This window comes from Folsomia candida, unplaced genomic scaffold, assembly GCF_002217175.1.
Source record: "Folsomia candida strain VU population unplaced genomic scaffold, ASM221717v1 Fcan01_Sc011, whole genome shotgun sequence".
Lineage (NCBI taxonomy): Eukaryota > Metazoa > Arthropoda > Collembola > Entomobryomorpha > Isotomidae > Folsomia > Folsomia candida.
The window spans coordinates 2325862-2340227 of NW_019091203.1; the positions used below are offsets into that span (position 1 = coordinate 2325862).

Here is a 14366-nt window from a genome sequence, read left to right on the forward strand (position 1 = left end):
GTTTTACCTTAAAACTACATTCTAAAAGTTAAATACATCTCCTATAGGAGATAACATCTTCTAACGTATAGATACGTTAGAAGATGTTATCTAATTTCACTAAAGCAGTTTATTTCATTACTATTCTAATATATGAAAATCCAGAACAAATCAACAATTGACTCCATCCTTTTGCATCACAGATTTCAAGTGTTATAAAACAAAAATAATTTCCGAATAGATACAAATTCCGAATTATTTTTGTAAGTTATTACTTATAATAAAACCCAATAAAACCTATTAAAACCCATTAAAACCCTAATAAAACCCAATTAACATGGTAAAACCTATTAAAACCCACGGGTTTTTATAATTTTTTGATTAAAACCCTGGGTTTTTCCGAACCCTGGTTCAGAGATTTGGACCAAACCAGTGTCAATTAATCACAAATATAATTAGTGTGAAATTTGCAAATGGAACTATCTGCCAATGCGCAAGTTTATCGGAGATATTTCCCATGGACAGTTTTCCATTGTAGCGTGACTACAATATTTGCCCATTTTAGACAGGGAAAAAAACTATATTTCCCACTTTTCCCCACTACCTTTATGAAAACCAGTTTAGGACTGGACAAACGAAACCCTGTCACTTGTGGATGACACAAAATTTAAGAAATCAGCGATGGATATCACCGGGACGATATGCAAATTCATTTTCACATCAGATCCCACTCTTGTCATCACAGCAAAATGTTGTTTAACGACTGGGTTTTCCCTATCTACAAATGCAGCAAACAATGTAATGCATTTGCAATTACAATATTCACTGCTGCATGTTTTTAGGTACAAAATGTAACAAAAACTTGTTTCGTAACTCTGGAAAAATGCATTTGAATTTAATTGCAACATAATTTTTACAAACGGACTGTTATGAATCTGGTATGGTAATTAATTTCTCGGTATTTATCTCGGTAAAAAATACGGAGAAAAGATACTCGGCCAAAATTTGCTATTGATGTGAAAAATCTGTAATATGTAGCTACCAATACCACTTTGGTATTGGCAGTCTTGCATGAACAACGGTTGGTATTATTTTAATACTGGATTTCTAGGGGTATATGTAGCATATTTACTTATTGCAGCCAAACGTTTTATTGTAAACTGGTTATTCTTCAAGTAAAAATCCAGAAAATACTGTTATGCATTTACAACCGTGTATTAGCAGTGTTTAATGTTGCACATTTTTATGAAATCCAATAAAAATTCTTCACATTGGTCTTGAAAATGCATTAAATGGATGCATTCCAGTCGGGTATTAATTACTTTAATTAACTTAACTTAACCCTTCCTCCATAAGCATACGCACATATTTACACAACTTTAACTGCATCGATACGCTTGAAAATTTTAAATAAAAAATAATAATTCAGCGACTTAACAAATTGTAATATTTTGAAACAATTCGACATGTCAAAAATACTTATCCACGAATTTCTCTCCCATTTCAATCGCACCATTTACAGTTTCAAACGTGAGCAGCGTCGTGGCAAAATAAAGCCCTCCATCACCTTGAATTGACTCAAAATCACGGTAAAAACCGTCCCTGATGGATTGTCCGGTCACGTGGGGAAAGTAATCGGTGACCGAGGTGAAAAGCGTTCTGGAAAATGGATGTATCTTTCTTAGTGTTCCTGTCAACTTGGTGAGCATAAGGAATATATCAGCCCCATTCGCTGGGTCGGTATAATCTCCATAAATCCAGGAATACCCGGTGTAGTAAGGGCGTGTCTGGAATCATTAGAAAATAATTAACATAATCAATTTTACATTTTCGTATCATGTGAAAAGAACACCGACGTATGAATGGGTCCCACAAAAATTTAGGATTCAATCTCGTACATACATGTATAATGATCTCATATTTAAATATTTGCATGTACAATTACAAGTTCTCAGTAAAAAGCAAAACTAATCAAGTTTTGGCCCAATGGGCGGCTTTAATGCTTAATTCAAAAATTGCAATAATTTAATAAATGTATTCATTAACTTTCAAATTGCTCACCCCTTTCATTTGCTTGGTAAACGCGACCACTTCTCCATCACCTGCGTACGGAATAAGTTCGGGGATTATGTCGCGACTTTCATTCCGGCTAATTGGTACTAATCCAAGGTACACGTTTCGTTGCAAATTCGGGATGTCATTTCCACTCGTCATATATTTGTGGACTTTTACTTGACTAAAAATGTGTTTCTCCTTCCAATTAATATCGCTAAGTAGGGTGGCAACTTGCCCCAGGAGTGGGGGAAAGGCGAGAATTGTTTTCCCACAGGTACGCACAATTTGAAAATTTCCCACGCGAAATGTCACCTGTTGCGTTCCCGTCTGCCGTAATCTCTCTATCCTGACCGCCCTCCACCCGAGGTATTTATCTCGTACGGTTTCTGCAATTCTGTGGACAAACGTGTCGAATCCTTCCTTCACCTGAAAAGCGGTGTTGTCACCGATTAAGGTCAGCAACTCGATGTCCTCGGCAACAATGAGTTTCATGGCGTACAATACTGCGATATTTCTCACGTCGCCGTATCCCTGAGCAGTAATGGGAGGGTAAAAGAGCGGAATTAGCTCGCTAAGGTTATGTCCCGACAACCTAGAACAGATCGGAGTAGATTTTATTTTGATTTGTTCATAATTTCTTTAATTTTTAGAGATTATTTTCACAAGTTTTTTTTAAGGTTTGGGATTTGTATCCTAAGATTAATATTTTGTGTAACGTGAAAACGTACGTGCAATTGTAGTTGCCAAATTTTGTAGTAAAATTTTAAATGCATTATATAAACAAGATTACCAAAATCGAATGCTTTTTTGGTATCGAATATGAGGAAAATAGGTCTTTATTACTCTCACCATTTGTCAATCGGCATCGACAACTCGTCCAACTTTTCGTTTGCGGCTGCAGAATTGTAGCCCATTTCCAGCGCGCCACTTTGAGATAGTTGACCCCAGTACGATTTAAATTTGTCGGTAAGCCTTTTTATTTTAGCGGTGATTACTGGGCTGTAAGTTAGTTTTGGGAAGATTAATCCACGTTTTGGATCCATGAGGGAGATATCCTTCAATTCGAACGGGATTGTAGTAAGATTTCCTTTCTTGACTTGCTTAAGTGTATATCTGTTCAAAAAACATCTTTTCATTCAAAATTCATTCAATGTAAAAAGTGGGAAAAATTATTAATTCATTATTGATTTGATTAACTAAAACTTTGAAAGAAAATATTTATTCATTATCAGTTCATCCTCTAGTTTAATCGCAACTTCGCCTTATTATCGCATTACGTGAAAAATGAATAATGAACAAAATTATTCATTCATTGTTCATGAAAACAGAAGGAATAAATTAATATTCATAATTCAGTCATTAAAATTTAAAAAAATATTCATTAAAAAAATTCATTGTGTGAGCTTACCGTGGGAATTAACTTACAAGGGTCATATGTACCAAGTTCTAGCATTTACATATTCATCTTCAATGCTAGAAATCATTACCTTGTTAGTTAATCATAGCTCTGGAGATGGGGTATATAAATAGAACAGAGCATTTGCATATTCTGAACGGAGCAGTAATAATTCCGCAACGTAATAATTCCGTAATTCATTCTGCATAAGTATAAATTCCGTGGCCTGTATTTTCTTATCGAGAGTTCGAATGGAAGTAAATGGTGAATGATGAGAATCTCCTTTACAAATTTGTACGTATGTGTTTACGTGTCTCAACTTGTATGAGCAGGGCGTGGGAGTTAACTACATGCAACAATCATGTCAATTGTATAGCTACATTTTTTACGTTAAGCGATACTGGTGTGCATGGTGGTCCAGAATGCATAATTTCTTTGCGGTAACTTATTCTCACTGATTGAACAAACAACTACCTTCTTTACCGTCTTTGGCATATTTAGATGAACAATTTTGGAATGTTTCATTTGAATTGAACCGATTGTGATTCTGTAAATATACCTAAAATTGGATATTAACATTGGGTTAAATTAATTTCCCAAATTTTCAGGCATATGTATATTTATTCCTAACGGAATTTTGAGAACTTACAAAATTGCGTTTTCTAACCGGGACCCTTGGGGCTTTGGGAGGTTTATCAGAATTGTGCAAGGTGGAATTTTAAAAATATTTGTTCTATAATGTTTACGATGAAATCATACGTAGTGAAACTATTGGGATATTCTGAATAATTGCATCTGCACCACTGGCTTGTGTCAAAAAGAAATTTATTTAGAGATTTATTTAGAGATTTATTAAATATGCTATATGAACTTGTAAATGATTAAATAGTAAAAGGTGGGAAACCTACATTACATTAGTTATATCAATATGTGATTTAAATTAATAACCCGTAATAAATTATACTTGTTTATCAAGACGTATATTCCAGTAGTAATCTAGCACCCAGAATTTGAGCAGACGCAATAACACGGATGCGCAATGCAGCTGTAACATCCGTATCCGGACCAGTAGCAGTGATTGCTGCATCCGACGTGGCTAAAACCCCCACAGTACGTGCACTTCGGAGCGATTGGGTTTTCCTGGAGGGAAATTATGGTCCCATCGTCAGTGGCAACAGCTCGTTCTTGTCCATCTACTTTGGAATTTTCGTCTGGTTGGGCGGGAGCAAAATCCGAAGCTGAGCAGGTGGCTAGGCCCTTAATACGTAAAAGGAAATTTAAATTTTGATAAATTTTGATAAAGATCAGCTTTTTTAATTAGTTCATAGGTATGTACTTACAAAGGCCAAGACGACGAGGAAAATTGAAACCATTTTGAATTCCATTGTTGTTTAGTAATAATATATTTCTGAGGTTGCTATTTAGTTGTATTATTTAAGCCGCAATACTTGTTGGAGCTTAGTTGAGTTGTGCGTTTGAATAATAGCTCATGAATTGAATAGATCTCTGCAAGTTTATATACTGGCAAGTTGCAACATAATTTATTAACTGCGTACATAGAGATACGGGATGTTTACAACAACAAATTTCCATTAAATCGGTAAAAACTAATTCGGAGAATATCGGATGTGACAAGGCTGTTATTGTTGTTGTTTGTTGCTTATTTAGTTGGTTTATATAAGCGAAAGGTAAACAAGAACATAATTGTGTGTCTGCATCAACAACAAGTGATAACGGGTAATGCATTGGTTAAAAATATACATTAATGTGATCAACTGCGTACGTAGGTACAAAGAGGCGCAGTGACGCGATGATTCATGATGAATTGATTACAACTGTTGAAACCGTAAGCAATCCACGTTCCTACATACATATGCAAACCTCAAATATTACGTGCCAGGATGCGCGAAGTGGCTTATCTTTGTGATAAGTTATCCTAATTTATTATTGTTATTCGGGACCATGCCACGAGTTTCTACTGTTGTTGAGTGTCCGATGATACAATAAAATATCTACGATGATATTGTCACGTCCGAAACTCCGGGTCTCGCTGAATATGTATGTTGTAAACAAAAATTATACCTTGCCAGCAACTGATGATGCATTCTGCTAGTATAAAAATGCGCAGAGACGTTCCAAGTTCATTAGACATCATTTCACTTCCCACACCTCAACATAATCACAATAATACAACAGTTTTCAACTGTCAGCAACACAATATTTACAATGGAATTCAAATCGGCCTCAATTCTCATCGTTGTTTTGGCTTTGGTATGTAAGAAAAAGTTATGATTGTTATCGAAATTTAAATTTCCTTGTTTGTATTAAGGGTCTCAACACCTGCTCAGCTTCGGATTTTGCCGCCGCCCAACCAGACGAAAATTCCAAGGTAGATGGACAAAGACGACCAGTTGCGATTGACGACGGCACCATAATTTCCCTCCAGGAAAACCCAATCGCTCCGAAATGTACGTACTGCGGGGGATTTACTCACGCCGGATGCAGTAATCACTGCTACTGGTCCGGGTACCGGTGCTACAGCTGCATTGCGCATCCGTGTTATTGCGTTTGCTCAAATTCTGGGTGCTAGATGTTTTATTGGAAAATGTTCTAATATTCATAATTTTCTACTAGTTAATGGTCTACATCTTATGTATATAAATGCATATAATTATTTGGAGAAAGCTTCCACCTTTTCAACTACAGTTACTATTAGTTTTGTACAAATTTATACAATCAATTGCATTAAAGCTTACAATCAAAACTTTTCCCAATTTTGTCGAGACATACCTAGGTATTTATATATTCATAGGTGCGAAGGCACTATTGCACCTTGTATTAAAATATATTAATATAACGGAATTTATGGGATCCATCAGGATAACAATTTGTTGACGAAATAAGTTGCAAAAAAGGTATATAAATAAATAGATACTTACATATTTCAAACATTGTTTTTAAGTTGTCCTCCTAATGTAATAAACTTAGTACCGTTCGGTAAAATCGATCGTAGCCACTTGGTGATACCTTATCATAAGTTCATTTACATGCAGATACCCAATTTTATTTTAGTTTGAATTTAGTTTTTGGGTATAGTAATAACATATTTACATGCTCATTTGAGTACTTCGGTTTTTTATTTATATCCAATTTCGTAAACAATTAGTCTGCCTGATTTACTGTTATTAAAATATTTGTAAGTATAGCAATGAAACTGTTAGTTTATGGGTTTCGTTATTAAATCAAATATTTATTCATATGATTTTCTATATCTCGTTCCACACTGTCGCGTATTTCCTCGTTCCTCCCAAATTTTCAGGAAGTTGGTCTTTTTCAAAGTGAGCGTCGAGGACTTTGCTCCATTCCTCCTTGTTCGTTCCGAGCACTTCCAAAGCATTCAGAGTACGTTTTGACAGGATGGGATTAACCACGCCGAGGATGACTTGGAATATTGAAGGGGCTGCAAGAAAATTGTAAGTTTACTTACAGTGTGTCAGCACATTTTATAAATATTTACACCCTTAAGCAACCGGTATTCACTAAATATTTATCATTTCCTTAATCGTGTAATCAATCATGTTTGTTAATGGTGGTCACATTTCTGGTAAAATTGGTTGTGCGGTAACAAACTTGTTACCGTAGATAACATATAGGTAATAAAGAATTTTCAATGTATTTGCTTACAATTTATAGCGAACATCTTGCTAATAGCTCCCGGATAGCGGGATTCCAATAAGACGACGAGTTCCGTGTAAAAACGGAGACATTGGATGCAGAGCTGCTGTTGGCGCGAGAGTTTGTCCATGTCAGCGATCACATTCCATTGGGTTCCGTTCGTCTTACCGAGTTTTTGATACACAAAGGATTTCGTGTGAACATCATCATATCCTTTAACGCGGATTGCGAGGTTCATCCGGCCCCGAACGGCTGCCCCGCGAAGATCCCACTCCGAATTTTAATTCCTGTAGCAAATTTGTACAGACCGAAGTCATCTTAATGTTAGGACCGAGCAATCACAACATTTCGGAATTCTAACGTTAAATTTGCCATAACATTTGTAACTCTTGATTACCACGGAAATTTATTACCATCGTGGTAACCACCTTTTAACAAAAAGGGTAAACCAGCATGTTCGTCGGCGTCACCGGTTATGTATAACTGACTTACCATTCACAACGAATATCTTGTCAATCGCACCCGGATAACGAGATTCAAATGTGATGGCAAGTTCCGTATAAAAACGGAGACATTGGATGCAAAGGTGCTGCTGACGAGAGAGCTTATCCATATCCGCGATTAAATTCCACTGGGTTCCGTTCGTCTTGCCGGATTTTTGATATTCGAAGGATTTCAAGTGAACGTCATCAAATCCTTTGATAAACCAGCGGATCACGTGGTCCATCCTACCCTGGACTGCTGCCTGGCGAAGTTCCCACTCCGCGAAGGTAAGGACCATTACTAAAAATATGAATGAACATTTCAACGTCTGTTCAAAAATATTCTCTTCTTCATTCAAAATTCATTCAACGGAAAATTATAAAAAAATAATTCTCTGGCAAACTTGGAAAATTTGTGGTACCGTTCACACTCCAGTTGGAAATAAATGGAATCAAGGACCACATTTTTATATTTAAAATGTTAAAAATGTTCCTCACCCGGTTGTCCAAGCTTATCGACGCCATCCGTGTGGAGGGGAAAGTCTTTCTCAATATTTGACCAGTCCTCGTTATGAATGTCTTTCATGTTGTTCTCCTCCCACCAGGCGACCGTCTGCAAGGAAACGGGTTTAATTTACAGGTAGAGAGTGTATAATCAGGGTACACAAAGTAAGGTTTTTGAGGTATTCGGGTTTTGGGTGGTTTCCAATCCGTACCAATTTATTACCAAGTTAGATACTCAGTTTTCACCGAATACCTAAATTTTCATACTAGTTACACATGTATGTAGTTATGTACATATTTACATACCTCAAGCAGCATACTCTTAGCTCGCCGAACGTCCCAATCTCGAGCTAAAAAAATTAATTGAATTTTACTAATATTACCCCATACAATTAATAAATGAAACTACAGCGAAAACCACTCCATCCATACAAAAAGAAAGTTAAGACATAATAAATGTGGGTTTAAGAGTACATGGATTTGATGCAAAACAAAATATTTTCTTCCATATATTTATCTTTTTAGTAGTTCAATTCAATTTGGGTCCGAAAAAATCGCAATTCTTTCCTCAAACACGGCGAAGCATGTTTCATTAAGGTTTTTAGAATTGGCTTAACCTCTTAGATACCGAACGAAAGTTAATTCCTGTTGCATCCACTCAGCGGGAAAGGTAGTCTTGGAAACGGCCTCTTTAAACTGAAATTGATATCGAATTTGGAAATTTGTTCTTTCAAAATTATTAAGTATGTAATTCTGAAATGAAATTTTATACCTGGTCCAATTTTTCTTTCCCTGCTTGAGTCATACTCAAGTTTTCAAGGGCAAAAGTTGTCCCAACGAGTGAAACAATTAATACTGTCGAGCAAACGGTAAAAAATAATTTCGCCCCACCCATTTTCTTATGCCTGGGGAACGTTTAGAATCTATGTGGGACGACTCCTGCCCGTGAAAAATACCCGACTGGAAGACCCAATAATCCGACTGGAGGATCTCTGCCATTTATATATCCTTGCATTTTCACAAAAAAATATGACACAAACCGGTTCAACCTTACTTAACATGCATGCATGTTGTGCTGGGTCAGGTTTAGGTACATACATACCTTTATAACACAGATCTGAAAAGATTAAATGTCTCAAGAGCAATAACATGAAAGTAATTTTTCATAAGGTAGAGTGGACCCAGGGTTCCTAAATTATATGTACCCAGTGAAAAATCTTGAAGATTTACGTACATGTGTATATTTACATAAAGTAACAATTTTGTACATTTCTTTCCGGCCAGTAACAATTTAATACCAGTTTTATAAGAGTGTGCACCTAATTTCTGAAATATATGCATATATACATTACAGTGCAAGAAATCTGGTGGAGTCACATATGTACATACAGTCAATGGAACAAGTATAGGCACCACCCACGCAAGCTACCTAAAATTGCCTATAACTTTGGCATGCATTATCAAATTAGCATGAAACTTTGTACGCTCTTAACAAATCTAATGTAGTGTTCGATTATAATCAATTTTTATTGATTAAAATTAGATAAACGCAGTTTTTAAATAATTTACTGGAAAATTTGCAGAATTCACCCACAAAAAGTATTGGCAACCCTTAACTTAAAAAATCATAAATCAAAGGAACGCCGATTTTATTACGACAAACTGCTACTAGTATTACGTAGCACCTTCCCTCGACGCAATAAGAGCAGAAATACGCCGTGGAATTGATTCAACAAGTTTCTTTATAACGCTTTTCTATATGGCTACCCACACTTCTTTCGAGCTTTGGATAAGCTCGTTTTTCGACGAGTGGTTTCCCACCACTCCCTCTTTTCTCAATCCGGACAATCAGAATCACATCGGGAGACTGTGCGGCCAACGAAAGAAGCTTAACTTTTTCGGTCTCCAAAAATGTGCATCGTTAATTTGGATGCATGCTTGGGGCCACTGCGTTTTTGGAATATGAAATTCCTTCCTATGTCAGGTTTTTGTCAAATGATTTCAAATTATCGTTTCGAATGCTTAATAAGAACTCCCTGGTCATGACTTTGTCGATAATTACCAGGTAACTACGCCGCGACCTAGTCATTTAACCCCAAACCACAATCGATCCTACGCTGTGTTTAACTGCCATATGCACATATTCGTTTTTGTGAGCCTTTTATGGCATCCGCCAGACTTGGACCATTCAATTGGCTCCGAATAATTAATACTGGCTTATGTCGAAGCAGCAGACCATTCTTTACTCAATGAAAGTCTATTTAGGGTGATATTTACCCCATTCCAATTTATTGAGCTTCTTCGTTTTGAGGACCCTCGCGTTTGTCGGGCAACTAGACCCTGAAACCCCATGGCATGATTTTTTATTGATCACCATATTGCATGATCTGTTGACCCCACAGCTCGTACTCAAATTCAACATGATTTTGGAGGTTGAAATATTCCGATCTCGAGTGATAATTTGCTTGATTAATCCGTTGATTTTAGGATTAGGCGGCTTTTTTAGCCGGATCATAAGCAAGCAGGAACTAAAATGATTGCTTCATGTTCTTTGACTACATTTCGAATAGTAAATATCACGGAGCATGTTTCCTGTCTGAGTATTTGATATCCAAGCTTGTTTGAGAAGGAGGCAAGATTATTTCTCGCTCCGCCAAAAATAGCTCGTTTGGTGTCGCAATTTTGGCTGTAGACAATACCAATTTGGACTTACGAAGCAGATAAAGTTATATTTTGTGATCTGATTAGCTTACCGTGACAAAAGGCAGAGGTTTATCGTTATAAAAATTTCGCTCAAATAATTAAGACATAAGGTGCCAATACATTTTGCAGGTTCCAACCTGACGTGTTCGTATCAAAATCAGAATAACGTTACGGTTATATAATTTCAGTCGGGAACATGCTTATAATCGAACACTACATTAGATTTGCTAAATGTGTACAAAGTTTCATGCTAATTTGATAATGCATTCCAAAGTTATAGGCAATTTTAGGTAGCTTGCGTGGGTGGTGCCTATACTTGTTCCATTGACTGTAGATACTCCGTGATGATACTGATTTGGTAATAATTTCGCACTGGATTCGTGATAAATTGTTTAAGAGTGGTAAATTTTGCATTGCCACAACATTACTCAACGGTAACTCTCGTTAATACCACATCCGGTAGAGTCGCATATGTAAATACTCCGGTCGGCAATGATTTAATACCAGTTTTCTAAAAGTGTGTGGAAAACTTTATCCATAACACAACCAAATGAACTTATGAAATATCTTTATTTAAATTATGCACGCTAAATTCTCAAGTTTACAAATGAAAGTATTTCTGCACTCAGAAACCTTAATTTCCAACCTTTCGGCAGTTATGCGGCCATATGCTTGATAAATTTTGACTGCTGGTTTAGACAAACACCGAGGAGCAAAGATATATTTACAGCTTTTCTGTCTGCTGGACTTTTTATAAACCGGCTCAAGTTTACATAATTAATATATACATATGCAAATTTTGTGTTGGTCAGGTTCAGGTACTTTTATAAGATTCGAATATGTAGATTAATCGTATACGTAAATGCATACGATAATTTTTGGTATGTCATATCACAGAATGCCTTACCTGCACTCTTAAAAATAATGTTACTCTGAATCTATAATTGCACACTGAAGTCTATGTTAAATAAATCCCTCTGCTAAATCTAGAATAAGGTTAACTTGATAAAGACGGCATTTATAAATCCACCCCCACCCCCATCAAATCCACCCCCACCTGATTGAATCCAGAAAGCTCCAAGTACCCAGTGACATTGATCCAGGTTGATTGGTGCTAAAATTAGCTCCAATTCAGGCCGATTATAATCAATCTCAACGCTTTACAGCGTTGTGTTTGGTAGGGTGGCTCCATCCTCAAGTTCCAGGAAACAGTGGGTAGAACCAGACGGTAAAGAAACCGTCTTGGCAGAGTTTACACATAAATGATGAAAGTCATCGATCACAGCATCAGTCAGCCAACCTGGGTGATCTTCATCATATTTTATGGATGGGCCTACGCAATGAAGCTGGAGTTTATTTAGAACTCCACACTCTGCACGCTTCAGTTGGATGGCCAGACTTTTTAAGTCGCCAAATGTGATTTTCGGGTTGCTTAGAATTGTAGACTCAACATTGGTTTGCGATATTGGTGGAATGAGGTCCAGTGCAATATAGCGTAACTTTTTGATTGCACTTTCCGCTATTAGCCAAATGATAATGTTAAAATGGGTTTGGAGGAATGGGCAAATGGACAAAGTTTCGTTACTATACCTTGTGTTGGCGATGCGACGTCCTGATCCGATGAGTTTTGGCAAGCTAATCCACCTTAATAAATGTATGATATTTGTTTCAAGGGTTATTAAGAAGTTAATTTGGTCGCGAACCAGTTGATGATGTAGGAGAGGATGGGGTTAAATCTGGAATTTTTCCCTGGCGTGAAAGGGCAAGGCTAGGCTCGACGCGAACGCGCCCAGACCCTTTCTTCCCGGCCCTCTTGACCCTAGTGGAATTATAAATATTTGACATATTCCGCCTGACCTGCCGTTTGCCCATTTGAGCAGGTTTGTAGGTGTCTAAACAATAAAATTAAGTACGGAATACGTGGCAAATAAATATTTATTATTGAATGAAGGCTTACTTGTATTTAACATGACAGCTAACAAATGAGAGCATGTGTCTCACCTTGCACAAGTGCAGGTTTGATTTCCAAGATGTACCTGTAATTAATAATGTCTTTGGTAAATTGCCAATATATGCACACGCAAGATAATATCGTCAAAGTCACTCACATTATGTGCCGGTCCGAATAATCCACGGACAACAAATGTCCCCGATGCTGGTGCGAATTCAATGCGTCTCTTCATGACCAGCATTTTAGCTATGCCCAATGTTGTAGTAGGGACAGGTCTTGGTTTTTCTGCATTCCCTCGAGAGACGTCTTCCGGTATCTTCCCGTCGATGACCACTGATTTTATTATCACAGGATCAATTAAGTCTTGAAATTTCTAAATGGGTTGGAGTTTCTGTGCCACATCTTTGTAGTTGTCTGTCACTCTCCAATTACCATGTCCTGTCAGTCCGCGTGTAATCTCCATAAGATTAAACGCTTGGAGATAGTAGACGCTTAATCCAACTTGATATAATCGGCTGTTGATGCGGCACTTGATGCCTTGTTTAACTGAAAAATTTGCAGATTCTGCAGCGTTATTTGTAATTCCACTGTCTGGGTTATAGATTCCCAATTTTTGAATTGCCCAACGACCACTGTTGATCACATCTGTATTTATATACGTATTGTAGTAATCTTGAAATTGCGGGTCCCAAGTTTCTCTGAAGTCTTCCAGCATTAGCACGTACTCATCTTCTGTTTCACAAGATAGTAGTTGGAAAAAATCTGCCCTGTAGTTGTGAGCTGCCTCTACTCCAAAATGTTTTTGAGCCCAGGGCCCTATTTCACCAGCTCTCCGCACTCCATACTCCACACAAAAAATTGCGGATTTGTGGAGTGGAGAGTTTCACAAAAGTAATATTTTGTGAAGTGCGGAGTGTAGATTGCGGAGTCAAATTTTGGGGAGTGCGGAGTGAAATTAGACCTCCCCCGTTTCACCAAATTTTACTCCGCGAAAGGTCATCGCTCGAAACTCTGCACTTTACATATTTTTTTGCAAAGTGCTCGGACACTCTGCAATTGGTGCAATTGGCTTTTTAGCCCGAGTCAGGGCTTATGTACCCGTCATGTCCGTCTGTCTGCCTTGCGATAACTGTAGTAGAATAATCCGATCGACTTGAAACTTTGCACAAATGTAGAAAAGGAGCAAATGAGGAGTCAAGTTCGCAGATGGGCGAAATCGGTCAAGTGGTTGACTGGTAGGGGGCATCTGGGTGGGTGGGGTATTATGCACCAAAATTTCAAAATTTTTGTAGAAAGCTGAAATTGGGTATAGAGATTGACAATGGTGTGTAATGAAAGAATATAAAATAAAATTTTAGTCTACAGGGACCCTAGGGGGGTGATTCATACCGATTTTTAAAACTCATTCAATCGAGCTGAAATTTGGTGTGGGGATTTCTACTGACAACTAATAGAAGAGTATGAATTGAAATGGGTCATATTTTCATCTGGACGCACCCTACGGGGTGACACACCAATTTTTCAACTTCGTCCAATCGAGCTGAAATTTGGTAGAAAAGTTGGTAATGGGTGCTAATGAAACAATATGAATCAAAATAGGAAAAATTCTCATCTGGAGGAC

At 37.3% G+C, this 14366-nt stretch overlaps 3 protein-coding genes and 2 long non-coding RNA genes across 6 annotated transcripts; 1 reads left to right on the forward strand and 4 right to left on the reverse strand.

Annotated features, from left to right (window-relative positions):
* Positions 1-1279: 1279 nt before the first annotated feature.
* On the reverse strand, positions 1280-3241 carry LOC110855161. Its single transcript, XM_022103582.2, has 3 exons — positions 2884-3241; positions 2041-2626; positions 1280-1766 (listed from the first exon to the last, which is right to left on the reverse strand). The coding sequence occupies exons 1-3, from the start codon at positions 3168-3170 to the stop codon at positions 1449-1451; spliced, it is 1191 nt and encodes a 396-aa protein (XP_021959274.2). The 5' UTR covers positions 3171-3241; the 3' UTR covers positions 1280-1448.
* Positions 3242-4238: 997 nt separating this feature from the next.
* On the reverse strand, positions 4239-4931 carry LOC110854816. Its single transcript, XR_002548378.2, has 2 exons — positions 4771-4931; positions 4239-4687 (listed from the first exon to the last, which is right to left on the reverse strand). It is a non-coding gene; the product is annotated as an uncharacterized LOC110854816 (long non-coding RNA).
* Positions 4932-5540: 609 nt separating this feature from the next.
* Positions 5541-6379, forward strand: LOC110854819. The gene is made up of 2 exons (XR_002548380.2): positions 5541-5701; positions 5760-6379. It is a non-coding gene; the product is annotated as an uncharacterized LOC110854819 (long non-coding RNA).
* On the reverse strand, positions 6024-9552 carry LOC110855163 (CRAL-TRIO domain-containing protein T23G5.2-like). 2 transcript variants are annotated; one of them, XR_004835771.1, is made up of 7 exons: positions 8864-9550; positions 8709-8787; positions 8398-8441; positions 8086-8200; positions 7598-7888; positions 7115-7392; positions 6749-6890 (listed from the first exon to the last, which is right to left on the reverse strand). XR_004835771.1 is itself a non-coding variant. In XM_035855572.1 (6 exons), exons 1-6 carry the CDS (start codon positions 8984-8986, stop codon positions 6697-6699), a joined length of 846 nt encoding a protein of 281 aa, XP_035711465.1. In that variant the 5' UTR covers positions 8987-9552; the 3' UTR covers positions 6024-6696. The 2 variants fall into 2 exon arrangements, 1 of the variants encoding a protein (XP_035711465.1); XM_035855572.1 differs by lacking the exon at positions 7115-7392 and having other exon boundaries at positions 6024-6890; positions 8864-9552.
* A 1798-nt stretch (positions 9553-11350) lies between these two features.
* Positions 11351-13118, reverse strand: LOC110855164. The gene is made up of 5 exons (XM_035855574.1): positions 12903-13118; positions 12796-12830; positions 12498-12613; positions 12385-12438; positions 11351-12313 (listed from the first exon to the last, which is right to left on the reverse strand). Exons 1-5 carry the CDS (start codon positions 12984-12986, stop codon positions 11955-11957), a joined length of 648 nt encoding a protein of 215 aa, XP_035711467.1. The 5' UTR covers positions 12987-13118; the 3' UTR covers positions 11351-11954.
* Between the last annotated feature and the right edge of the window lie 1248 nt (positions 13119-14366).